Raw genomic sequence first — 27,359 nt, 5'->3', positions numbered from 1 at the left:
TTATTGCTGTTGATTTAAACAAGAACCAGGAAGGCCTGAGTTCTTTAACCAGTCTCAGGAAGAGCTGAATCTGTCTAAACCTTGGAGCTGGTGAATGTCAGCCTCGCAGTAATTGAACTCAACACACGATGCCAACCTGGTTAGTAAACTAAAGTACTTGGGCTGACAAGCTGTAAACACATTGAACCCAGCCATGGCTCGGGGCCAGCGTGTGCTCTCTCATATCTCCAGAGCTTCCAAGCCCTCTCACTGACTGTGGTTCAGGTTGCAAGACTGCACTGTGACTCAATATTTTTGTTTTTAAGGCTTTGGAATAGCAAAAAGCACCACCCAATTGAGAAGAGAGGAGAACACCAGGATCTTACAGGCATGAGATACCTGTGTAATTTCCTGTAGCCTTTTTTCTACCTTCCTTATTGTTTTGGTGTTTTTTTAAACGTAGTTCATGAGGAGTGGAAGCAAAGCACTGATGTCTTGTTTGTTCAGATCTGGCTGGGTGCTTGGTCCTCACGGCTCCCACAGCAGGCAGACAGGAATGCTCTGGCTGCTGCCCTGGTACAGTCCTGTAAGATTTATTCTGAAACACGTGGGTAGAGAGGTAGCCAAAAGATGGGAGGGCAGTGGAGAAAGGCTAGACATGGATGCTGCCATCAAAGGGGTAGGGACAGTCAGAGCATGAAATACCAGTCAGACTTGTACAAGTGGAAAACAGGCTAACCAAGCTGGGTAGGAAGCATGGGATGGACTGCTGACCACCTGGCACTCCCTGCTGAGTGGTTAGAGTTTGCCAATAGAGGCTGCTCCCACTTCCTGCTGGGAACATCCCATCTGCACTTTGGTAATAGGTGTATTTTCCCCATCTTCTGTGGTCTGGTAGATGTGGTACCAGCTCCTCCACTCAAAGCAGCTCAAAGATTTCAGGCTGCTCCCTTCTTGCCAAGGTATGGGAAAGGAGTCCTCAGCCTTGGCAGGTCTCCCTGTACTGGTGGAGAGCTTGATACTGATGCCCAGGATGTTCCCTCTTAGCTGTTCTGGCTGGAGTGCAGGAACAGAGGGGCAGCGAGGCTGTTGGAGTCAGTGGTGCTCTTTGTTTCCTTTCTGTGCCAGACACAGGCAAAGCAGAAATGCCCTTGGCCCAGAGTGCATCACAGCTTGGCTGCTGCGTGGGCAGACAGTCTCTGCCTGCTCACTGCTCTCCTGTTCTAGGTGAGCCTGCTCCCAGGTCTGTAAGTGAGGAGTGTTGTAATACCAAATAATAAACTTACTCTTCCTCCTGATTTTGGCACCAAGTGAATTTCTGAGTCTTGGAGTACATTTCGTAACAATTGTGACTTAAAAGGACCCTGAGGCTGAAGCAGCACAGGGGCTGTTTTCCAGATGTTCACCGTGCTCCAGGCAGCCCCAGCTGGCACTGTGAGCAAAGGCCTCCCTCAGCAGGAGCTCTTGTCAGGACACAGCTCCCGGGAGGGAGCAGCAGCAGCAGCACAATGCACAGAGCAGCTCCCTGGCGGTGCATTGATCCCTGACACAGCAGGAGCAAGGGGATCATCTTTTCACACTGTATGTAAATTCGAGGATACGGCATTGGAGATCTTGTAATGTGCCCTGTGATTGTTGGAACAACTCCCCTGAGGGTTGCTTGAGCAATTGCTGTGCAGAGCATAAAGCAGCCAGGCCCTGCCCCGTGTCCTGGCTGCCTGTGGCCGAGGCTGCACTTCTGCAAGCATCACACTTGGGAAAATGCCCCTATTATCAAAGGGCTAGGACAAATCCGTGGACTTTGCACAGTGCCCTTGTGGTAGTGGCCAGGAAGGAAGGGCTGCAGAGTGTCCTGGGAGGTGTTTGTCTCTCTGAAAGCGCATCTCTTTTAAAGGGAGGACATTAACATTCCGGCAGAAAATGCCGTCTCCGTCAGCTGACGGTGCCCAGCAAGAGCTGGCTTGTAAATTAAAGCTTTTACTTATGAAGAGAAAACTGTTCTCAGTGCTGTAAGGAAAACTGTTGTGCCACTGTCGTGATGGGGAAGTTTAAGTCATTTAAATAACTTGTCATTGTGTGCTGCTCATTACAGATGTTACAAACGTACCCAGCTGGTTTTTAAATCCTCACCTCCTCCAAGAGAACCTGGTAAAGATCATTATGGCGCTGTGTCAATATTGACCAGATACCTCATCCTCAGCAGTGCGGACTTTGGAGCACTGTTAGTTTTTCTCAATGCTTCTTTGTGTAGCTGCACGTTTTCTTTTGTAAGTGTTGTAAGAAATCTTTGGAAACCAAGAGCAATTGTGTTTTTCTTGCACCAGGGCTGCCACATCCTTTCCTCTTTGGATGAAGGCAATCTTTGTTAACTGTCTTGGGGCTGCCTGTCTTGATTATGTGTGTGTACCATGCCTTACCAAGTGGTCCATGAGCTGGACATCCAGGCAGTCCTGGCACAGGGACCATAAGGAATGGTCACAGCCTTGTTGAACATTTCTATGCCAGTCACACAGGTGCTCCATGGATGCACAGTCTGGCGCAGTGCTTATTTTACCATGTAGTTTGTCACTTGTGTTTTTCTGAAGTCTTCTGAATACTGACTGGTGAATTCCAAACTTCTACCTTCTTTGAGATGCCTTTTCAAGATTTTAAAAGGCACTGTGGTTCTTACTGAATGTCACTGAAGGGTGGGATGCAAAGAGAAGTTCTTCTTTCCATGTAGTACCTAATGTGTGTGTAAATCTTACGCGTTTCCTTAGAACAGCTTCTGTCTGCCACTTTTATTTAAGAGGTGGTGGTGGTATTTGACACCTTGCAAAATTTTTATGTAGTTGCTGCAAGGCTTTTAGGCTAGAATATAGCTTGTAAAATTTAATGAAACTGTTCAAAAATCAGGATGGTTATTGATGAGACAGAATCCAGAAATATCTGGGAGCGTGAGGATCTGTTTCTTTCTTTGTGTTGTGCGTAGGCTCAAAGTCACACTCAGGATGTGATAGTTCTGCAAACTGAACCTCTAGCCCAGGTACCTCATCTGTACATCTGCAGAGGACCCTAAACTAAGTGGAGCTTTTTTGGGGACAGCTGTAGGGCTGTATATTCAGTCACTAGAGTGGAGTGTACTGCTCTGCTTCCTGATCCTCCCACTGTGAAATCAAAAGCTGAAGATTCCTCTGGATATTAAGAGTAGGATGGAACCCCAAAAAACCTACCCAAATCCCTTGAAAAGCATGTACCCTTTCAGAGACAGCTTCTGACTCTATTCTTAGAAAGATTTAACAACATAAAAAAGCTGCAGGAGTCTAAAATGCTATTTCAGTGAATGACAGAAATAAAAAGAACTGGGCTCTGTAAAAGGGGAATGTTTCTCATTATTTATAACCTCCATTGCTTGACCAAATTTTTTTTGAGGTTTTGGAAATACTCAGTTTTACTTTATCAGGTTAAACGCTTTTTCAGGTAACAGTTTTGAGAGGAAGGATAATTGAAATTCAACAGAAGGGATTACTGCTTCTCTTAACACTTCATGCTAGTCTTCCCCATTAGCCCTTGAATGTAGTTATGTGGGGTGCTTTCCCCCTCTCTTTCTTCAGTTGTTTCAGTAAAGAACTCCTTCATGGAATCCCAATAAGAAAATCAGCATGTTCATTCCAAGCCATGCTGATTATTCCATCCTCTCACTAAAAATAGACACTGTGCTAGCTGGCACTGAAAAATAATTCAGGGAATAGCAGAGAGTGGGAGGAAGAACAGCCCCATGGAGCCAGGTCAGGCTGTGACCGTGGCACACACCTGGGAGGTGCAGAGGAATGATCCTGTCTGCTCACAGAAACACAGCTTTGGAGAGCTCCTGTGGAGGGAGGGAGGACATTGCACAGAACAAGGGCCCTAACATTTGTTTAGGAGGATGAATTCTGAATTTTTAAGTTCCACGTTTTGAATTTTGTGAAGAGGTCTAGGCACCTAATTGAGACACCACAGTCGGATGACTAAAGCTGAAAACTGTAAATAATCTAAGTGGTATCAGTTGCTGGTAAATAAAGATTTCTTTAATGTTTAATGTTTGCATATTTCTAGAAACATGATACTGAGCACAAGTAGATTTTTTGTTTTTACTCTGAAAGTAAATAAAAAAAATAACTGTGCTCTGGTCAACTGAATGGTCCTTCACTCTCCATCCTCATTCTTGGGTTTTTTCCTTACTCTCCCTGCAACCTGCTCTTTATTTTTTTAATTCTTTTTTTCTCCTAAATAACTTATTTGTAGAGTGAGCCAGACCTGGAGAAAGGCCTGGAGATGAGAAAATGGGTCCTGTCAGGAATCCTAGCCAGTGAGGAAACCTACCTGAGCCACCTGGAAGCCCTGCTGCTGGTAAGGCTGGGGTCAGATGTCAGTTCAAACACTGAACTGAATTTTCACTGCTGCTTCTACCCAGAGTTTCTCTGAACTTCACATACCGTGGGTTACAAGGCACTGGATGCAAAAGGTACCTGTTTCTCCTCCAGCAGAGAGAGAGGCTTAAAGGAAGGACTGGATGTGGCAGAGTTTGGGAGCTGTTAATGTGGCAGTATCCAGGAGCTCTCTTTAAGTATCCTGTGCTAATTATTACATGTTGCTGTACAGTTGGACAGAGATTAGGGAAATGGAGTGCAAAGGGATTTTAATTGTAGCATTAATATCCAGGGAAAATCCACCTACCAGGGGTGGCTGATCCTCATGAGAGAACTTGAACATGTCTAGCTTTTAGAAGTTGTATGAATGTAGATCTCACTTTTTATTAGTATAAAAATATGGAGGGATGTGTTGCAGTGTGGCAAAGATGTATGTTCATGGTTTGCATGATAATTATTTCCTTCTTTCCTCATTTCAGCCTATGAAGCCTTTGAAAGCCGCTGCCACCACCTCCCAGCCCGTGCTGACCAGTCAGCAGATTGAGACAATATTCTTCAAAGTGCCTGAGCTCTATGAGATCCACAAAGAATTCTATGATGGGCTCTTTCCCCGAGTGCAGCAGTGGAGTCACCAGCAACGTGTTGGGGACCTCTTCCAAAAGCTGGTGAGTCACTGCCATCACCAAAGGTGCTGGTTCCCCTCACCCATCTCACAGGACCTGGAAGTTCTCTCTAGTGACTTCAGAGACCAAAGGGATCAGTCTGTGGCTGGAATAGGTGAGAGGTTTCTCACCTCCTCACTTTGCCCCTACAGTGGAGGCCCTGCAGCAAAAGTGGCTCTTTCATTGTCTGTAATTAAAGACTGCAGCAATCTGTGGTGGTAAATTAAATACAATTTCACATAAATGTTGAATCTCCAGGGTTTCTGCAGAGTCCTCAAAGCATTTCCTTTTGATGGAGATGGGAGAGTGGCAGTATTGCAAAGTGAACCAGCAGTGAAGCATTCCTCATTACTGCTGAACTCCCCCACACATCCTTCCCTCTCTCTTGTGCTTTGCTCTACCTGGTGCTGATTTATGGTCATCACCATTGGCTTTGCTTTTCTGCCACTATCCTGGCCTTTCTGTTTTCCTTGCTGTTATGCTGATGCAGTCAACCTGCAGCTGAGAATCCTCTAAGCAACCTCAACAAAATTCTCTGGGTGCAGAAAGAAAAGGACAAAGACATATACAGCATATTCCTGAGGCTGAATTAAAATTGCTGAGTTTCTGAGCCAGATGACAAATTGTTTGCATTCTAGGAGGTTTTTTTGGCCCCTTTAGCCTCTCCCCTAGCATGTGCAGAGAGCAAAGGATTAAAGGAGCTGTTTTTTCCTTTTTAGAAAAGAAAAGAAGCTCTGCATTCCTGAGGTGCCTCTGGTTCTCAGGGTAGGAGTGACATTCCAGTGAGGGGTTTATTGGCTGGGGAGTGTGCTTTACCAGGCTGGATCAATTGTTAGCAGCTGTGTAGCCCAGCATCAGCCCCATCCCCTATGGAGCAGGGGGAGCTGGCCTGGAAGATGATGTTTTCTGTACGTGCCAGCAGCTCAAGATGAAAATACAGGAATCTGCTTTTCACTGCCAGCGTGTTTTAGCCAGGAGGGGTCAAGTTGGTGCCTTGGTGAATAGTTCATGGTATGCAATTTGAGCAGCTGGTTTGAGAGGACAAACCCAGCTGCTGCTGGGTGCTGAAGCAGACACAGAAGGCTGCTGGAAGTGGCAGCCTCACAAGCTGCCCTGGATGTGTGGTGCAGCAATGGGAATAGCTTGGAGAAGACCTGAATGTATTCCTTGGCAGGGCTGTCCAGCACTGCACACCTACTCAGGCTTTTGTTTCAGACCATTTCTTATTGCTGGCTGATCTCCGCTGCAGGAGTTCAGCCCTCACTCTGCTCTTATGTTCCCCTGATTTTTCTGCATTTGTGACAGAGTTGTTGATTTTGTTGGACTAGCATTGGAAACAAAGGAACAAATTGCCCTAGTGCAGGAGGCTTTGAGCTGGCATAGCAGTTTTAGTTTTGGGTGGTTTGGTACAGCAGTGGTGGGAATTGCAAACTCTTTGTTGGACGAGATAAAACTAATAATTCTTGGCAGGCACTGGGAAGCAACTAGATGAGAGAGACAGCAAGAACATCAGGCTTTATAAGGCATCTACACTGGATGTACATCAAATCTTTTGGAGCAGACAGTTTACTCGTGGTCATGTCATGCAGTCTGATGATAAACACTGAAATACCCAGATGTCCTTGGGGACATTAATTTTCTGTACTCTCACGCAAAAAACAGCACAGTAGATGGAAGTTACAGATAGTGGATGCAAAGAATTTTAGAATTCCGTGTGTTCTGGCACAAAGAATGATCTATTTGCAACATCAAATTGACTGTTATTACACCTTTTCCTGTTGAGAAAAAGAAAAGATGCCAGGCATGTGGGAGTGAAATACGCTTCTCATTTTTGGAGAATATATTGTACATATTTTTTTATAGCTAGAAAGGAAACTCTTTAGAGCTCTTTTTAGAAATGGAGACATATTTAGCAAATATCCTCACACTGATAGGCCTCAAAAACAAAAAATGTCCAAAAGCCAACCATTTCTACAAACTCTTGTTTCATTTTCAGTGGGTTCTTTTTAATTGAAAAAAAAAAAATTAAACCAGCATGTAAATGGTGTGTGAGCATTATTGCTTTTATTGGAAGCTCAGTTTTTAATGAAAAAGATGTCTTTGTGATGACACATTCAGAGGAGGAAAATGAAAGCTTAAAAAGACTGTTCAGGAGTAGCGGGAAATGAAAGAACTTCATGGGAATGGAGAAACTTTAAAGCTCTGCCATGTTAGCTGGCATCATCCAAGTCTGAATGGCATAAGCCCTGCAAATGGTCAGTAGTTCTGACAGCAATGTCTTCCCAGGATTGTGCTCAGTGGCAAATACAGATTTCATTCTCTCCATGCTGCTGGGGTCATCCCTGGTATAGGTGAGCACAGTTTTCTTCAGCTTCAGTCATAACTGTAATTTTGTATAAGGGTTGAGATTGGTTTCTAGTATTTCAGTAAAACATCATCTAGGAAATAGCTCACTGCTTCTCAGCCCTGTTAACAGAGTTTTTGCTGGGAATGTTGTTCTGGGAGTGGCTCCACAGAATGGGGAGCACAGTGGCACAAAGCTCCACAGAGAATGGGGAGCACAGTGGTTTTGGGAGAGAGCAGGAGAGGGAAGGAGCAGTGGGGAAGTTCCCTGCTCTGCCTCTTGCACATCTGGTGCAGCAGTGCTGAGGTGAGTGCAGCCCCCTGGCAAAGTCTCTTTGCTGCACCCGTGGCTGCTGCCCGGCACTGTGGGCTCAGGCTGCCGAGGTGTGCCCAGCCCAGCCTGGCAGCTGTGCAGCACAAAGCCAGCTCTGCACTCCAGACAAGCTTGGAGGCTGCCCAGGGATTTCCCGTGCTGGATCTTGTGTTCTCTGGCATGAATATGGCTGAGGTTCCTAAGTCAGCAAATGGGATCAGTACTAAGACTCTGTGATAATAATGACTTACTACTGTACTCTGAGGCCTGTTCCATCCTCTTCTGGATCAATTCCGTATTCCTTCTGCTGGAAAAACTGCCATTTTCTGTCACCTAGTGCCCCAGTCACTGCCATCCAAACAGATTGTGCTCTCTTTTATATTTTCAGCACTCTGCTGCCCTTATAATAATGCTCACTAAGGCAGATATGGGTAATATCTGAGTTTCATTTAGTATATCCATCATTCAAAGGCCAACAAGTAGCTTACTGGGGTCACATTTGTGCTGTTGGGCTGAATCATTCCTCCCTGATTCATATGTTGTGGCAAAAAGCCAGCGGCTCCAGTTACATCAATGAGCTGCAATATTAATAGATGCTAATCTGGCAGTTCAGAAGGGGAAAATAGATGTCAGAAATAAGGATGTGTCACTCCCATAGGCTTTCACATCCTTCACAAGTAAACTTGTTCAGCACAGGGTGGAACTGGGTGCATGGGGGCACAAGTGCTGGTTGGACAAAGGTGAGAGGTTAGAGATGTCATTCTGGGCCTGCTCAGCATTCCCTGCAGTTGTTTGGTGTGAAAGAAACATGACCTGATCATTGGATACCAAGACTGACCATCCCAAACTGCCTTCTTCCACGGCATTCATTATATTTTGTTTTGCTTCCTGCAGGCCAGCCAGCTGGGAGTGTACCGGGCCTTTGTGGATAACTATGAAGTTGCTATGGAGACAGCAGAGAAATGCTGCCAAGCCAATGCTCAGTTTGCTGAAATCTCTGAGGTAATGTCACGGTGTTCAGACACACGAGCTGTCTGCCTCTGACTAATACCCTGCCATGTCACTCCTGTCTATTCTCCAAGTCCCTCTGCAGCCCTGACTTCTGGAGGAGTTGTGAGCTCGCACAGACTCCCTGCTTCAGCTCGTGCTCTTACCCTGAATTGTACCCTGGGCTGGGCACAGACACAGCCTTTGTGTGCTGTCCCCACCCAGGGAATCTGCTAGAAACTGGCATTGCTTTCAACTTCTCCAGCTCTGTGCCACCTTCATGCAGTTCTGGAAGGGAAAGCTCTGTGTGAGTTTCTCAAATGTTTCTCTTGCTAATGATGATTCTGGCTGTGATATAAAAGCCATCCTTAATGGCTTGCACAGTGGCTGTCAGTAGGATTGCAGGCTTCACTGGCATGGAGAGGAGAGGGTAATTCTCTCATGAAAAAGGCAAGTGTGTCTACCATAAATCTATAATACTGTTCTTTGACCTGCTCTGATTTCCTGCCTATCAGAGGAGTACCAGTCTCAAAGCATTTTGAATATTTTTTCAGGCCTCTCAGAGCATCAGCTTTCCCTGCAGTGCATGGTCTCTTTGACTCTTTGTATTGTAGTGATTATTTCTTGAAGAACTCAGGTACCAAGAAAACATGAATTTCATATGTGTCTCCTTAAAAACAATCAGATAAATCGTCAGAGTTGAGTACTACCGGGGCATTTAGTGCTCTGAGAAAACTCCTGAGTACATTCTATATCACATGTCCTGTGAGACTTATGAGAAAGAGGTAGAATATGATCTCTCAGTTTTGCTGTTTCTGACAAATAATTGTGAATCATGCCAGTATCTACTGTATTTGGAATGATGGGATGGTACTTCTGCATTTGTGTCCTGGTGAGGATTTTGGAGCTGAGCACATTAATGCATGGCATGGCCCATGGCAAAGAGCAGAGTCACAGACAGTATTCCTCTGCTGCTGTGGAAGAATTGACGTGTCCAAGGTCACCCAGCTCTGAGTACAGGAGTAAGAAGCATAACCTGAGGGTATTGAATGCCAATCCTGTACTTTATTTGTTGGTGCTGGGACAGTGGCTGTGTCCTTATGGACATCTTTAATCTGCAGGTGATTTCAAAACTCCTTCATCCCTGTTGCTGTAGGTGGTTCCCTGCTTTACTGCCTATTAACAGGTGCTCCTAAGAGCATTGCTCAATATTTGAGATGTGTGGGTGCCTGTGACATGACAGTGGTGGATTTACCAAGAAGGAAAGTGCATTTTTCCATCACTGACTTGAACTGTGATAGGGCTCTCCTTCTTTCACACCTAGGCCTTCCCCTGGAGGAGCAGATAGTCTGTTGTGTTCCCATGTGGTATTTCAAAGTGATTGACCATCTGCTACATGGGTTTTCTTTTTGTTTTAGAATCTAAAGGCCAGAAGCACAAAGGAATCTAAAGATCAGACGACGAAAAATTCCTTGGAAAGTGAGTGATCCATGGAGAGGAGACTGGTCTGTCAGGACTGTGTGGAGGCTGTTGCCAAACCTCCACCCTCCCTTTTTCTTTTGGAATGCTGGAAGGTTATGGAGTCTGGGGCTCTACCTGGGAAGTCAGTTCCCTTTGGTTAAGTAGCAGAGCTCGTGCAAAGCAGGCTGCCTGCATGGGGAAATGCCTCCTGGCTTCAAACCTCATCAGTGCCTTTGGGCAAAGCCAGCCTAACCACAGGGCTGCTGTTATTTTAAGAGAACATCTGCTACCCAATAATAGCACAAATGCAACCCCAGCAGTGATGGGGGCACTTAGAGAGCCTGGCCAAGATCAGGTTCCATGGTGCTTGCCTTTGTACACATGAGTAGAAGACACCCCATGCTAGAAGGAGCTTCCATACTCACTCTTCCTGATATTCCTGCTTTGTTTCCACAGCTCTGTTGTACAAGCCAGTGGATCGAGTGACCCGCAGCACACTTGTCTTGCATGTAAGTATCTGAAGGGGAATTTTCAAACTTTAGACCCCTGTCCTATTTTCTTTAACCTTCAAATTTTCCATGGAGATGCAGGACTGCGAAAATAAACCTGTTGAGCTGCATAAGAGCCTCAGTCCCTTTACACCAAGGAGATGGAGTCCATGGGTAGGATGCTGCTATCTTTGCAGTGATGTCACCAAGAAGTGCAGGGTATTTTTGTCTTTATCTAGAGATAAAGCCTTGCTCTCATCTGTATGAAGAAGCTGGAGCATTTTATCCTACAGCTCTGGTTAGGGGTGCTCGAGCTCTCCTGCCATCCAGTGCTGCCCATGAGTGTGTTCTCTGTTTGTGTTCCTGCTGTCAGGATTTGCTCAAGCACACTCCTGTGAGCCACCCTGACCATCCCCTGCTGCAGGATGCTCTGCGGATCTCACAGAACTTCCTCTCCAGCATCAACGAGGAGATCACTCCTCGCCGGCAGTCCATGACTGTAAAGAAAGGGGAGGTGAGTCTTCCTGTCTTGTTATTTTCTCAGTTTCTAAATACTGGTTATGTCTTTTCTGTAGAGCTGACTAGGAAGTTATGCTGTTAAGCTGTTTGTTGCTAAGATACAGTTTATCCAATGTCCTTGTTCTCTGAAGGATGTGGTACAGCTCCCTCTGTTTTCTTTTCAGAATACAGTTTGGAAACCAAGAGGAAAAGTATGATTAGAGTTTTGTCCTTAGCACTGTTATAATCATTTGTCATTTGTAATTTCTATGATGCACATTGCCATGCACTAAATGGACTTGTGTTTTACCTGCAAACTGAAATCAAATGAGAAGCCTGGGAGGAGAAAAAGATGAGGAAACATCAGAAGTCATGAAAGATAAGGAAAAGCTGTTTTCCAGAATCTTCATTTTCACCATAAAATTAATTTTCTGCATCTTTATTCTAAAGGAGAGTGTTGTAAATATGACTGGAAAGCAAAATGAATGGAATGGGTTGGGAATGCCAGAGAGATTATTGACTCCTAAGAGTATATATAATACAACCCTTCTCAGCTCTATAAGGAGCTGGACTGTGCCTAGAAAGGTCTGAGATGTGCAGATCCTTCACCTGCAGAGCTTCTCTGTGGTGGAGTCTGCATTCCTCAATGGCTTGATTCAGCTGCCTCCAGTAAAAAGGGATTCAGTCCCTCCTGATAAAGAAGGGCCAGGACTGGCAGAAGTGTTGAGAGAAGGATGTAGGAGATTGGAGACAGAGAGGTGCAGCTCAGATAGTAACGGTGTAAGAAGAGCTGTGGCAGCATTCCAGACATGGGCTGATCAACAGTGACCCAAATTACCCTGTACAAAAACATATCTTACAAAGCCCAAGAGATCGTTAAGATACCATGAACCTTCATGATTTATTCCCAAATCCTGACAGCTAAACATGCTTGCTTTTAGCTGTTAAACTCATTTTCAGCTGACAAAAGGTTTGCTGGAAGCTGCAGTTCTGGGAATTTGGTGCACTTTGTCCTGCATGTCTTGCTCATTGTCTCATTTTGTCAACCGAGGACACCTCCAGCTGAGAAAAGAAAAGGAGGGGCTGAGCAATTGGAGGCTGAGGTAGAAGCTCAGCCATCAGTCACCAGTGCCTCAGTGACAGGGGATGGCCTCGTTAAAGTGGCTGCTGATTGAGTCATAGCAGAAAGCACAGGCTAGAATGCCCCTCGCAGGGGAGGGAGCATTTGTGTTCTCTGGTTGTCTGTCAGCATCTCAGTGAGGGATGCAGGCTTTGAAACGTGTCATGCAGAATCCTAATGAGGTGCCAGAGCCCAGGCAGAGGAGCAGGCTCAGGAGGATGATCCTGCTGATGGCTTTTTGGAGCAGTGTATCTGTCAGATCTTAGGAAGCAGGAGGGGAGGCACGGCAGGACTGGGCTCAGCAGGCCTGGTCACACTCTCACTGGTCCTGCAGTGGCTGCAGGTATGATGTGGGAAGGGAGGAAGAGGACATACCAGAGGAGAGGGCTGTGGGTGTGCTGGGGGGGATTTGGAAGCTTTTGTGCCCTCCCTCGCTGCACACAGCTTTTCCCAAGCCCAGGGAACAAAAGGACTTCCCTTCCTGGCAGTCTGACCATGAATATTTTCTTTAGTCATTTGGCACCAATATCCCACTTCTATCAAAGCAGTAGTGCCCCAGTTGAACCCTCTGTGTCCTGAGAGTAGGTATGTTCACTCTCCATGTAGTAATGCAGAGACACAAATCTGCTCCCAGCTACTCTGTGTGGGTTAGTGATGGCTCTTCCTTCCTACAAGCTGCTCAGCTTGGGGTCATAACTGGGTTTTGTTTATGCCTGTAAATCTTTCCTTTTCTACTTATCCTTTCCTCCCACTCGCCTTGCTGGTGCTTCCCCCGGGGTGACAGGACAGTGTGTGGATTGCATCTCCTAATTGACTGCTCTCAATGCATAATGCATTTTTTATTTTAATGAATCACCAGCTTGCTTTGATGGCTTTTTTCATTATTTGTACTCCTCCCATTGAAGTTTCCTTGGTGGAAAGGAAGGAGGGTAAAATAGCCTTTTCCTCTCATGTATTGCTTAGGTGCTGATCTCAGTTATCTTTTTTTCCCAGTCCTTGCCTTTAATGTGGAATATTTTTTCCTTTTGAGTGTATTGTGGGGAGGAATCAAATCTCCTTTGCCAGCCTCTTGCTCCAGCTCTTTTTTTCAAGATTGCTTTGAACTGGGGGAAAGCAGCCAGTTGTTAATCTCCCTAGTGACAGGCTGCTAAGGAGGGGAGTACAGGTCAGGAGAGAGTACAGGCTCATCAGCAGTGTTGTTCTCTTTTGCAGAGGTGATTCCCTGCTTTGGGAGCAGTGACTCAGCCTGCCCTGCCTGCTGGGCTCCCTGTGTGGTGCTAGGTGTCCATCCTGCACTCCAGCCCCCCAGTTCTGCTGGACTCCAGAGGCTTTGTTCTGATCTAGACTTATGCACAGGAGCTGGGAGGTTTATGTCATGTGGTTTGATTTGCTGGGCTGGATGAGGATTTCAGGTAGTGCAAAGAGATAGGAACAAAGGGAGTAAAATCCCTCCCCAGAGGGCCAGAAGGAGCTGCAGCAGGGAAGGCAAAATTGATGCAGTGAGCCTGTGAACAGAGAGTTTGGTCCTTGCTGACTGACAGAGGAACCAGCAGAGCCTCAGCCCCAGGCTGGCAACCCAGGGGAGCCAGGAGGGCATCTCTGGCCTTTGGGATCTGTTTCCATTCAGCTTGATCCATTCTCTTGCTCCCTTCTTTTCATCCCATCTTTCTACTTTCATAGTTTTACCTTTTTTACAGTTTTTAAATGAATTATCTACAGGTATCCACTTTGCTAACCCTCTAAATAACCAAGCAAATGCTTGGTTATTTGCTCCAAGCAAGTGGAGGGGAAGGGAGCCTAAGTAGCCCTGTGCTTTTTGGCTTGGGATGTGAGTGGTGGAGTCACCTGGCCCTTGGGGCCATGGAATGGGCATGTTCTTGTCACTGCTGATCCTTCTGCACCACTGTTGTCTTGGGTTAAATTAGGAACAAGGTTAAGGTTTTACTGGGGACAGTGCCTTGGGGAAGAAGGAAAACAAATGCATTGGGATGAAGGATGTGCCACTGTTATGTGCAGAGGGAGGGCAGTAATAACCTTCTCTAGTCTTATTAATAGAGCAGCTCTAGGTACTGCACATTGGGTTTTTTCAGCTAAGCCCAGATGCAAATGACTGTAGTGCTTGTCTTGGCCTGCCAGAGGTCAAGGCTGGTGTTTCCAGCTAATTCATTTGTGCAAAGCAGGAATTAATGAAGCAGCAAAAAATTGCAGAGTTCACTTGGGGGTCCCTTTCCTGACTGCTGCTCCTCTTGTGCTCTTTGCAGTGTTGTTCCAGGGCAGTTCAGACCAACCTGAGTGTGGTGGCTACCACTCTGCCTTGTCCTGGTCATGTCCTCCCACCCTCTTTGGAGCATTCATACTGGAGTTTGTGTGATCCCACAGCAGCATTGAGGAAATGAGTTTTGGGTCACTGCTGGCTGAGTGGCTTCGTGTTTGGTCTCATCAGCACCACTTCAGACACAAGGGAGCTGACAGGCAGCTTTTTCCAAAAACAAGCCCGGTAGATCACATCACAGATCTGTTTGTGCTGCTGTACACCTTTGTCCTTGCCCTGGGAGAGGAGAGGCTTGGCAAGCTGCTCTCCTGGGTTTCTAAATGTGGTTTTAAACTGCAGTCGAGGGACTGGCTAGCATTGCCTTAGGCTTTTGTTTGACTCTGTAGAGGACCAAGTGTGCTAGAGAAGGGAAAGGAGAAAGGACATGTGCAAGGGAGCAGAAGTGCAAACTGAAGCCTTTGAAAAGCTGGACGTGATGCTTAGCCACAGCCATGCACAGCATGGACCTGGTGCCTACTGCTCCTGGAGGCCTTGGGCAGATGTTGGCAATAGAGCACTCAGAAATTATCTTGGCTGCTTCACACTCTGTCTTACAGCTGGAGACAGAGAGCTCCTGGTGACAGGAGCTTTGGGAAAAAGAAAGAGGCCATTAAAATGCTCAAAGAGCAGCCAGTTTAACTCCCTAGGAAGAGCATCCCTTTTTATTTCGTTTTGCAGTGCTGGTCTTGCAACACACTTAGACACACGAGGAATCATTTTCTTCCTACGCTCTGCACAAAGCCAAACCACCTCTTCCTCACTGACATGTGCCAATACCCATCTCCTGGTTTTCCCCTCCTCCCTGTGCCTCACACATGTCCCAGCCCTTCCTGGGGCTCTCACCCACGCACGCTGCAGGCCTCTGCTGTCACCACGTCGGATGAGCTCTTTCCTCGGCGCACGAGCGGGGAGGTGGCCTTTTGTGCAGCTGTGGGTCTGCTTGAGTAGGTTTTTCAATTCCACTTTTTGTAATGTGTCTCAGACAAGCTGGCCACACTTCCTGGAGTTAATCAGTCTGTGACAGCAGCAGGATTTATCATATGCAAACAGCACAAAATCACTGTAGGATGAATAGATGAGCACACAGGTAGTCGTGAGCTTGGTAGCAGAGGAGGGGAAGATGCTCAGTGAGAGGTAAGAGGAGGAGGAGGAGGACAGCAATAGGCAATCCAAAGAGGATAACCAAGCTCTGGAAAAGGTACAGGGAGAACTCTTTTGTTCAGAGCACTGAGGTGGGTGGGAGAAGAAGCAGATGAAAACATGCAAAGAAAAGCAGGGCTTGGAAAAGAGATGTTGTACCAGTATAGGAGCTTCGCAAGAGCCACTGAAGTTAACAGCACAGGCCTTGTGTGAGATACTAAAGATGATCCTAATTCAATCTATGATGACACAAAATCAAGACTTTTCTCCCACACTTCCTGGAACATCTTTCTGAGGCTGAACTGAGCTCCTGTGCTGGACACCTGACAGATTTGGGGGCTGTCTGTGGAAGAGAGGATGTCACTCTGCCACTTTCCTGCCACTGTCTCCCTATCATCCTAACCTTATGTTCTCTTGGATGTTTATTTGGTGTTTCCGTAGTCAGTGTTATTTCAGAATGTTTTAGGAAATCTTTAACGCCTTTGGTTACTTTAACAGAGTAACTCTGGGAACAAGGTAAAGTGATGGCTTCCCACAGGAGAGCTATTATATGTCAGTACAGCAGGCTCACCCATCCAAAAACCTTTGTGTTTCAGGAGACCTCATTCAACAGGAGGTCACCAAAGGAATAGCTGTTGGTGGCCCTGGGTGGGAGCAGCTGACCCAAGTCCTGGTTCCAAACTGCAGAACTGAGGTGGCACAGGCCTCTGCGTGCCACAGCCCTGCCTGAGGGGGCTGCTGGCTCCCCCAGGGTGGGAGAGGATGGGCTGACTCATGTCAGGAGGTCCAGGAAGGTGCCCTTTGCTCCCACACTGTGGGGTTTGGCGGGGATCTGGTAAGCCATTGGGAAATCCTTTTATTGTTTCCCTCTGACCTGCTGAACCTCCCGGCAAGATGATTCATTTGCAGCAAAGGATGTGCCCCTTTGCTGGAAGTGCCCCTCCTCAGCTCCACGGATGCTGAGCAGCCTGGAGCATGCCTGTTTTACCCAGCCTTAATGAAAGTTTTCCAAGAAAAGCTGGTAATGAGGAGATATTTCCTGACTTGATCCACAAATGTTTTCTCCTCTACTCTCCTCCCCAGATGCTTGGTTGCTCTTATGGCAGTTCACCCCTGCTGCTTGCTGGAGGGACACCTTCCCAACTAGCTCCCATGAGCAAGAAGATAGGAAGAATTAAGTGTTCTGGGAAGCTCTGTGTTTCTCTCTGACTGACTGGAATATCTCTCTTTCACCTCTCTCCTTCTGTTCCAGTCAAGCTTAGGAAGTACAGGCTTGTTCTCTTCCACCCAGCTGCTTTTGTGGGACTTTTTGCTGCCTCGGGGTTGCACTGTGTGTCACTGATAGGATTTGGTTCCCAGGAGTGCTAACCCAAATAAACTCAGTGTCACCTCAGCCCCAGATGAGAACGTGAAGGTTGTTGGGTCACTTGGCTGAGATTTCTGCTCAGTTTTGGGGGAGATGTGCTCTCGGCAGGGTGCTGGGCTGGGGCCCTGGTTCATCTCACACACTGCCAGTGCCTGGCAGAGGCAGACAGAAGGTCAGGTCAGGACTGTGCCCTGTCAGTGCCAGGCAGGGAAAGGACAGTGCCACATCCTGCTGGGTAGCAGAGATGAGTAAGCTGTGAGAACATCTTTACACCTACAAACAATGAGCAGAGGTTGAGCTGGCAGCCAGCAGCTATTCTCATTGCTCCAGAGGAGCTGAGCTGATTTGCAGTGTAATTAATATGCATCAGATCTAGAAACCTGAGATCAGGGGTTTGGCTTGCTCAGAAAATATCTTTCCCTGCTTATTATTATTGCTCCCAAATGAAATTCTGTGCAGGAGTAGAGAGTGTTCTTGTGCTACTGACAACATACCTCATCCTGTTTGTTTATTTATTTTCAAAGCTCAGTGTTTCTAGTTTCCTGTCTGGGGCTTGCTCTCCCAGGCAGGAGGGGAAGGCGTGCTCAAGTGTCCATCAGCAGCAAAGGCATTAGTGCAGGCAGGAGTTCTCTCCAAAAGCACTAAGAAGAAGCCAGGATGGTCACACCCACCTAAAAATAAACACGAACATATGTACAGGCCTTTGTGAGCTGAATCACTGCTGGATGCCAGACCTCCCCAGAGTCCTACCCAGAGATGGTGCAGCAGTCTGCCAGGGAGCAGCCTTGCTTCCTGCAGCTCTGGGAAAGGTGCAGCTTTTGCTCACAGATTTAGAGGACCTTTGTGTAATGGAAGGCAGCACCAAGATGAGCTGCTGACACTGCTCCACGTGCTTTTGCAGGTAGCTGTGGTGCTCTTGTAGCTGCAGATGGGAAAATGCAGACTCCTAGTCCCTGTCAGGAAGCGTAGGGTGCTGTGGGACAGACCATGGAAAGAATTATGTCTGCAAGGGCATTTCTTTGTCGTGTGTTCCTTGCCATGATGCCTGCTAGGCTCAGGACTGATGTGGTTTGTTTTAATTTTGGAAAGCCAAGATGGGAAGAATGGTAGGCAGGAGGAGAGGCAGCGTGGGCGTTTGCACTCCCACACCCTCGGCAGGGAATGCGTTCAGGGTTTGTTAAGTCACGCAACAAACAGAACCCAGGGGCATCACCTGAGAAATGGAGGCATCACTTCTGGTGTGGGTGTCCTGGCCTTGCCCAGGGGAGCTGCTCCCGGGGTGCTGCCCCAGGAGACCCTTCTGTGTGTGTGCCAGTGTGGGGGTCCCGGCCATGGGGCAGGGCAGCGGGGACTCAGGGGTCAGTCCTGAGCCTGGGGCTGAGCAAGGCTGGCAGTGAGGCAGCTGGGGAGGTGCTGGTTAGCCCTGGACAGGCTTAGCAGAACCCTCCTGTCTCCAGCCACAGCACTGTATAGGCAGAAGTGGGATGTCTGATATATCACTTAGGGATGGCAGAGGAGCATCCTCTTGGCTGGAATAACAAAGGAACTACAGGTCAGGAAAGAAAGAGTTCCTTAGCTTACCTTAGCACGTGTGGGGAAGCTGATGGTTGCTGCTTGTACTGGCTGTGAAGTGAGGCAACACTGACAGTTATACATATTGGTGGAAATAAAACTTGCCTGGAGCTGAATGGCCTGACACCTGCTTGAAAATCAGTGGGCAGTATCTGCTCCAGGTGTGCACTGAGTCCTGCTGATCCTGACAGCACAGTGGAGGACCTGAGCACAAGCAGGGCATGAAACTCCTGTTGTGGTCACTGGAAGGAGCACACAGCCACTGTCCACGTGCCAGCATTCCAGCCTTTTGGGTTTTTAGCTATGGAGTTGTCTGTCCCACCCCTCCCCCATGAGGGAATTAGGCAAGCAGTGGTTCTGCTTACCAATGTGTGCCCCTTCTTTAGGAGGCTGTTAAACTCCATGGAACTAGAAGAAGGATTAAAGGCATCAGAGCTGTGCAGCTTCTTCTCATCTTCTAGGTTTGGGGAATCTTAATATAATATATAAAGAAGATTCTAATAGGCACATGAATAGACAGATGGTGAGGGTGCATCCAGGTGGTCCTTTTAAAGCACAGGCTGATAAGGAACTCCTGAGAAGTTTGCCAGGTACACATGTTCAGGAATTATCCCTTAACAGCACTTGTAATGAAGAAGCAGCCACGGCGATTAGCTGTTAGTGTTGACAAAGTCCTTCTGTGGATGGGAAGGGAAGGGAAGGGGTCGAGGAGAGCTTTGCTGTCCCTGCTGGGGTGGCTGAGGCTGATGCAGAGGCTGGGAAGTGACTGAGAGAAGTGGCTGGGAGAAGCGGTGTGTGCTGCTCTCTGCTGGCTCGGGAGGGGACGATCCACTGCCAGGGATTCAGGGACTCTGGAGCTGGGCGGGGACTCACAACAAACTGCACTTGGGCTCAGGGACAGGTGATGGAGAGAAGCCCAAAGTCTGACCCAGCACCAGGCAGGGGAGAAGATGCATGGCTCTTTCTGCCTCTGGGAGAGAGGCTGCAGCAGAGAGCAGAGTTGACAGCAAGGAGTATTTAATAGGCTTTTTCATTTTTCTGAATTAGACAAATGTACTGAATTTGCTCTGGTAGGAGTTGAGTTTAAGGACTGTGTTGCCCCAGTGTCAAATTTGGAGCTCGTTTTGCACTGAAACGTTTTTCTGTTTTTTTGCCCAGCACCGGCAGCTGCTGAAGGACAGTTTCATGGTGGAGCTGGTGGAAGGGGCTCGCAAGCTACGCCATGTCTTTCTTTTCACTGACCTCTTCCTCTGTGCCAAGCTCAAGAAGCAGATTGGAGGGTGAGAGTTTCCTTTTGGACTTCATGCTTTGCACCTCACTTGCAACAGAATCCTGGGTTTAGCCTGCAGTTTTAGTTGCATATGGATACCCCAGACCTGGGTAACCATAATCCATAAGAAGCAGTTAGATAAGAAATTATCAGCAAGATAGGAATGTTTACTATATGAGATCCTGTCTAAGGATTACCTTCTAATTACCTTCCTGACCCCTCAGGAAAGGTAATTCCTCCCATCCCTGCCCTACCTAGGAGAGCAGGATATGTTGTAGCTGCTGGTATTCTGGAAAAATGTCATTAATTTTTCTATTTCCCCTTTCTTTTAATAGGTGACATTCTTCACTTTTTTTATGACTAGGGTTGTTAATTTTGGCTTTGTAGCTACAGCCTGTTAACAGTTTCACAGAAAAATGGCACAGGGGCAGTAAACAGACTATGTGTCAACCCCAAAGTGCAGCTGTAAAAGCAGTTTTGCTGACAATTTTCACATGTGAAGGGGGAGGAACCATTACCAATATACTTCCCTCAAAATAGGGCTTCTCTTCATTTTGTAAATGTTCTTCTTGGGGAGACATCTCTTATCTTCTTGCCCTCCTCAAGAAAAAAAGTTACACCTGCTCTTTTCAAAGCACGTGCTTCTGAGGAATGAACATTCAAAGGAATGGGACATTCCCAAGAGTGGATGTTCCTGACAGCACAGGTGAAGGGGGAGTAAATGACATGAAACATGTAAAAAGTGAGTTGCTTATCCTGGTGAAATCCCTGGAGAATGGCAGCTATGAGCTGTAGTTTCTCTCCCATGGTTGGATTACACGGGGGTTTATATCCATTCGTTCAAACTTGCCCCAGCTTGGGCAGGAGAGAGCTGGGTTCAGATCCCAGGGGCCAGCAGGTCACAGGCGTGGCACAGCTTTAGAACTTCACCACACCAGAGGCTTCAAAGAGAGAGCGCGCCGGACCAAAATTGTCTGCAGGAGATGAATGTGGTTTCCTAGGATGAAAAGAACTAGATAACAAAATGAGTTGCCTTTTTATGGGCTGTACCAGCTACTGGCCCTGCTAGGCTGTCTTGCTGAAAAGCAGCCTGTTGCCAGACTTTTTCCATATGGGAATCACAGTAAAGCTGGGCCAGTATTTGTCTTCTGCATTATAGCAGGGAAGAGCTTGTGGGAAGGACTGGGTGTTGCCAAACACCAGTAGTAGTAAAAGGTTTGGACCTACTCCCTTTCAGGAAAAGCCAACAATATGACTGCAAGTGGTACATCCCGCTCACTGACCTCAGTTTCCAAATGGTTGATGAGTCTGAGGCAGTGCCCAATATCCCACTGGTACCTGATGAGGAGCTGGATGCCATGAAGATCAAGATATCCCAGATCAAGAACGACATCCAGCGGGAAAAGGTAAAGGAGTTGAGCACTCCAGGGCAGTGCAGACACAGAGTCTGTGCTCAGATGAGGTGCTGGTGGCAGCTCTCCCAGGGCTGCACAGTGTGGGATGCAGGCTGCAACAGACTGTTCAGCAGGGGTTTGTGACAGCCAGGTGCTTTGCTCATCCAAGTGCACGGCCTGAGTGATGCTGCCCTGTGAGGAGGCAAAGACCCTGTGGTTGTATCCAGCAGCTCCTCTATTCCTTTGAGCATCTGTGTGGAGGGCAGGGATCTTATACTGCAGACATGAAAAAGGCTGGGAGTGTTATTTGCCAATTTCTGGCTGTTAAATTATGATCCTGATGGTGATTTTGGTCAGAAGCCATATACTCTTGAATTTTAGCAGACTCAGTTATGCCTTTGAACCTTTTTCCTACTTCACTGATGTCAAAGCAGCAGTAAATGTATAGAAAACAGTAATTATGCTGACAGTCAGACATGGACATGGTGCCTCTGGCCCAGGCTTCTCTTTGCTTGCAAGTTATGTTTTCTGAGAGCTGTTAGATCCCAAACCTTCCTGGAGCCTAAAAGAGGAATAAGAGTTTGAACACTGGTGGTGTGTAGGGCAGGATATGAATAACACTGATCATGCTGTGGGAAGGTTATTCTCTGCACTTCCAAAGAACATGCTTCTGCCTCTCAGCCCTGGCTGGCTTTCAAAGAGGGCTTCCTGGAAAAAGTAAAGTATTAGGAAGAGCACTTTGTGGAAGCCATTTACTCACCAGCTGCAGGTGTCTAAGATTCATGCTTTGGTGCATAAGTGCTAAACAATACACATGGCTGGGTTTGGTACTGGATTTTATCCAGGAAAAAACATATTTTTAGCAGACCTCTGATGAAAATGGATCAGCGAGTGGTGAGTGGGAGAGTTCTGGGATCCCTCTACAGAAGTTCCTTAGAGTCGCCTTAGTTAAGGACACTTGGAGGACCTGGCAGTGCTATGGCTGCCTGGTGACATGATGATACTGCAGCCTCTGGAACAGAAAATACAGGGTACAGCTGGGACAGTGGCCACACACCTCTGCACTTCAGCTGGGACAGCTGGAAACAGGGAACAGAGCCCAGTCCGTGTGTAGAGATTCTGCAGATAATGCCTTTCTGAGCACCTGGGAGTCCTGTGGATCCTATTGACAGCATTTCTTCTGCTCTAGGGGCATTTACCTACTCAGAGGGTAGAGACTGCGGATTTCAAAATAGCAGGAAGTGTAAATGAGGGCAGATTTGGAGAATAACACATCTTCTTCTCCCTCTCTCCCACACCCTTCAGAGAGCCAATAAAGGCAGCAAGGTCATTGAGAGGTTGAAAAAGAAGCTGTCGGAGCAGGAATCCCTGCTGCTGCTGATGTCTCCCAACATGGCCTTCCGGGTGCACAATCGCAACGGCAAGGTGAGAGCACCCACCACCCCCAGGGGCCTCAGGTCTGGGGGCTGGATCTGACTGCCTGTGCTCCTGCACAGCGAGGGTTTGTGGCCTCTAGTGTGTGTCCTCAGAGCGCTTTCCAAGCAGCAGACACCTCACCCTTGCTGTGCCAAAGGTTATGATGGCATCCTATAAGGCTGTGACTAATTTGCATACAAGACTGGCATTTAAGAAATAACCATAGAAATGAATCCCCTGCCTTAGCAGCAGTCCTGGTGGAGCAATAGGAGCAGCCCTTCACCCGAGATCCAGCTCTGCACCACCTTCCTTCTAGACTGCCTTGTGGCTTCAAGGTTTGGCGCACTCAGGGCAGTGTCCACAGGGCTGCAGCTGCCCCTGCCAGGCTCCTCTGCCAGGGGTACTCCCTGCTCTAAGTGCTGTAACCTCTGCTGTAACTGTGGCAAAGGAGTCTCAAAGGAGTGTGTTACTCCTCAGTGAAAAGCCATGAGCTGGTCGCTGCTTCCTGACTGTCACTGCTTCACCAATGTCTAGGCCTGTGCTGGAGGCTCTTGGCATTCCTGGTGCAGCTGAATTCCTATTGTGAGGAGTAGCACAAGCTGCCATGGGAGCTGCTGCAGGGCCTCAGCTGCCCTTGGCAGGGCAGGGCTCTGCGAGCTCTGACTGTCCATGTTGGTACCATGGGCACCTTGCCAGAGCCCAGCCTCTCTTGACAGAGATGTGCAGGAAGAGGGGCAGGAGTGCCAGCAGAACAATCTGTCCAGCAATTTGCACTGGGGGAGGGTGGGAGCAGGCCCTCAGTGGTGCATCAGACTAATGCATACCCTATTTTCTTCTGTGTTCCTGGGTAGAGCTACACATTCCTCATTTCATCGGACTATGAAAGGGCAGAGTGGAGGGAGAATATCCGGGAACAGCAGAAGAAATGTGAGTATTCCTCAGTTGTCATTGGTACAAATACCGTGATCTTAAGAGAGCAGGGCTTCAGAGGATGAGGTGTGGGACAGGCTTCCCTGCCAAAACAGAGATCTGCGTTGAAATCCACAGCACAATATGGGTGTCTCCTGTCTGAGGCTGTTTGGGTAACTTCTGCTGCAGCAACATGTGAGGAGTGTGTAGAGAGCAGTTAGGAAGTAGATGCGTGTAGAGGTTCTCCCGTTTACCCTAGAGATCAGAGCTCAGTGCAATTCCAGAGGGAAAAGCCACACCCTTTTCCCTACCTCCATTCAAAAGAAACTTAGTTACTTTTATGTCATGGTGTTTTTGACTTTGCAAGGAACCAAGAACCCTCTATTTCCTGTGAACCATCCTAAGACTTGGACAAGAAACTAAATGTGTCCCCAGCAGAGCTGGGCTGCAGCAGCAACAGGGATGCCCTGAGCACCTTGGTGCTGCTGCTGAGCAGTGCCCAGGGAGCTCTATCCCATGTGCCCAGGATGAGGGGTCATGCATCCAGCCTCTCCTTGGAATTTTTACTTCTCCCTCTTTCAATCTCCATGACAGGCTTTAAAAGCTTCTCACTCACATCAGTGGAGCTCCAGATGCTGACAAACTCCTGTGTGAAGCTTCAGACAGTGCACAACATTCCCCTCACTATCAATAAGGAAGGTAAGACCTTTGGATTTTGCTTTCACATGGTGTAGCTGCAGTGAAACTCTCCCCCTGCATGATTTTGTGCTTTCCCCTAGAACTGCTCTTATTGTTCCATTTTGCTACAGGTTGCAGGCATCCTCCATTATACATTAATCAGCCATTAAATTGTCCTTGCATGCAGCTGTTGTGCAAGGTATTGGAGTGCCTGGTGGGGCCCTAGCCTGGAACAGCGTTGAGCTATGTCTGAAAATCCTTTGCAACAGCACTAGTTGGCCAAAATGTGTCAGGGGCCATCCTAAATTAATACATAGTCTGCTAGGTAGACTTAGCCTCTATAATTCACCTCTTCTCCTTTGAATTTCTTCCATGCTGTCTTGCTGATCTTAGAACTGTCACTATAAAGGCCCCTCTGTGCCAGAAGATATTACAGGTGTCAACTGTGGAACAGTCTCCTGTCTTGCTGAAATGGTTGTTACTTGCTCCTGCCATCCCTGGGGACAGTTCACCCTCTGCTCAATAATCTGTGTGATACCAATCTCATCATTCTCATTCTTGGCTCCACTGTGAATATAACAAAATCCCTTGGGTCTTTTGTACAGATGATGAATCCCCAGGTCTTTATGGATTCCTGAATGTCATTGTCCACTCTGCCACGGGATTCAAGCAAAGCTCAAGTGAGTTGCAGTTTTGGGGCACACAAGATGTACTGATAGGGGGTAGATAAGCCATGTGCTGGGACAGCTGGGTGTAGACTGCAGCATCTGTGGTGATGGTGAGGAGGAGAGGTGTTTTGGGGAACACTTGTTCCTACTCTTAACTCCCAAAAAGATCACCATCAAGGATTAAGCAGACAACCCTTGCTGTTTGGCCTGGTCTGTTTAAGCAGTGTTTGCTGATTACCCAGCTGTTCTAGAAACAAGTCAGCCCTTATCCTGAATTCTTTCAACTGTATTTTATTTTACAGTGAAAGAATGAAAGGTGTTCTCTGGCATCCAGAATTTTTGTTGGGAAGAAAGTGGTGTTAAAATTCAGGGGAATGACTTGACAGAATGCTCAAAAAAGGGGACAGAGCTTCTTAAGGGCAGCTGGGCTGATCAAGACAATGAGATTTGTATGGAATATGTTACTGGTACTAATACAGAGATGATGGAAACTAAGGCACCTTGTACAAGTGATTATTGCAAGTTAGGAGATTCTAGATATTGTTTTTAAGTTTTTGTCCCTGTCTCCACTCCTCAGATTTGTACTGCACGTTAGAGGTTGATTCTTTTGGGTATTTTGTGAACAAGGCCAAAACTAGAGTTTACAGAGACACAACAGAGCCCAACTGGAACGAGGTAGGTTTGATTTTTCTTGATGTGACTTGTTCCATGTGCCAAACGTCAACACATGATGGGCAGATGATCTGCCAATGAGGGCCGTTGCTGCATGCTCAGCACTTGTGCTGCACATGCTGCTTCTGAGAAAACACTTTTCTGCCAGGTTCATTTGGCTGTCAGGGCTTGCAGAAGGTTTTCTCTTGGATTAGCTGTAGTTAAACAGTTTGATACAAATTAGTCTTGTCCAGTGTTTCATCTTTTAAACAGATGTATGTTTGATACTTGATAATTTTTTTTAAACACAAGTAAAAATATGTTGAAGGAGATGGTTTTGTTTATTTGTTGAGTGGGAGAAGAATTAGCTATAGACATTTTGCCTGTTTATAGCCAACTTAGACCTGCTGGTGAGCAAAATTTCTTACAAGGAAGGTGAGCACATTTGTGTCTTCGAATAATGCTTTGCTGAGACCTGTAAAACCTGACTAAGGAGTGAGCCATCTTAGTCTCCAATTTGACCACCTTATAGATACAAAGTACAATTTCAGCTTATTTCTAGACCAATTCCAGCAGGGAGGAGGTTTTGGCTAGTCCTTAAGTGTTCTTCTGATGAGTATTAAAGAGATTGTATTGATTATTCTGAGAGTGGTGTCCTGTTGTGATGCAGCCGTTGCTCTTTCCTTTCCTGGTCCCCTGCAGGAGTTTGAGATTGAGCTGGAGGGCTCACAGACACTGCGGATTCTGTGCTATGAAAAGTGCTACAACAAAACCAAGCTCACCAAAGAGGATGGAGAGAGCACAGATCGCATCATGGGGAAAGGACAGATCCAGGTAAGACTGTGCTCAACTCACTTCTCATACCCTTACTGCAAAACATCACAGGACTTTTGAATCCTGCAGTTCACTGCAGAGGTTTCATCTGTTTTCTGATTGTCTCAGCATTGAAGATTTTTCCCTCAGATAGTGAGGTACGTACACAGTGTGATTCACAGGCAGAAAATCAGCAGCTTTGTTCCTCTTGCTTTGTGCCCTATGCCTGCTCCATGGAATAGCTGCTTGTTTTGATCTCTCATTTGCCCATTAACTTCAAAACTTCCACACCACTGTACAGAAAGTGCCCCTGGCACTGGGCACTGGTGAAGATGCTTCATTTGTGACAGGAGGATGCAAGAATATTCTCCCTACTCTGTAAATCATGTGCAGAAAGGCTGCCATCTGTGTGTGCTGGAAGTTGATGGATGTGTTGGCCAGGCCCTGGGACAGCCTGCCTGTCCTAGTGGCTGCCATGCCCAGTGTGTGGTGTCCATGGCAGCAGGCAGCATCTGAGAAGCATTTCCATTGCTGGGAATTGGCCTGGGACACTTTGCATGGCAGATGTGTAATACAGTGGGGGAGGTGATGATTGCAAAGGGCTGCTGCTCTTGGGGAGCTGCTAAAGCTGTGTGCTCACTTTAGCTGTGATAGAGCAATAAAGCTGGATGTAGGAGAAATCAGGCCTTGTGTGGAGGAAAACATGGGCAACATATGTCCCCCATCCTGTTCTTCTAGTTTGTTGCACTATCTGGCCACAACTTCAGGAGGGTGTTTAAATGCCTGCTCTGAGGACACATCCTTTGTGTTGGAGTGACTGTTGAACAGAGCAGGGACCCTGCCCAGATACTTTTCCTTCCATGTCATGTTTAAAGATCCCACCAGTTGCCCTCCATTTAGGCCTGGCTGTTCATTTCCCTGTGCATGAC

At 47.2% G+C, this 27,359-nt stretch overlaps 1 protein-coding gene across 1 annotated transcript in view; it reads left to right on the top strand.

Annotated features, from left to right (window-relative positions):
• The window catches only part of BCR (BCR activator of RhoGEF and GTPase), a 99,885-nt gene that overhangs the window by 53,344 nt on the left and 19,182 nt on the right, over window positions 1-27,359 (top strand). Inside the window, exons 3-16 of the mRNA XM_021549904.4 lie at window positions 4,246-4,350; window positions 4,850-5,035; window positions 8,583-8,690; window positions 10,094-10,154; window positions 10,593-10,645; window positions 10,998-11,138; window positions 19,790-19,911; window positions 21,139-21,307; window positions 22,601-22,720; window positions 23,563-23,638; window positions 24,215-24,319; window positions 24,904-24,978; window positions 25,544-25,641; window positions 26,320-26,451. Coding sequence (XP_021405579.1) covers window positions 4,246-4,350; window positions 4,850-5,035; window positions 8,583-8,690; window positions 10,094-10,154; window positions 10,593-10,645; window positions 10,998-11,138; window positions 19,790-19,911; window positions 21,139-21,307; window positions 22,601-22,720; window positions 23,563-23,638; window positions 24,215-24,319; window positions 24,904-24,978; window positions 25,544-25,641; window positions 26,320-26,451 — 1,551 coding nt within the window. The remainder of the gene's footprint in view (window positions 1-4,245; window positions 4,351-4,849; window positions 5,036-8,582; window positions 8,691-10,093; window positions 10,155-10,592; window positions 10,646-10,997; window positions 11,139-19,789; window positions 19,912-21,138; window positions 21,308-22,600; window positions 22,721-23,562; window positions 23,639-24,214; window positions 24,320-24,903; window positions 24,979-25,543; window positions 25,642-26,319; window positions 26,452-27,359) is intronic.

Source organism: Lonchura striata, chromosome 15 (assembly GCF_050655825.1).
Source record: "Lonchura striata isolate lonStrDom1 chromosome 15, ASM5065582v1, whole genome shotgun sequence".
Taxonomy (NCBI): domain Eukaryota; kingdom Metazoa; phylum Chordata; class Aves; order Passeriformes; family Estrildidae; genus Lonchura; species Lonchura striata.
Note: the sequence above shows the minus strand (reverse complement) of the source record. Positions and strands in the feature narration are given on the sequence as shown.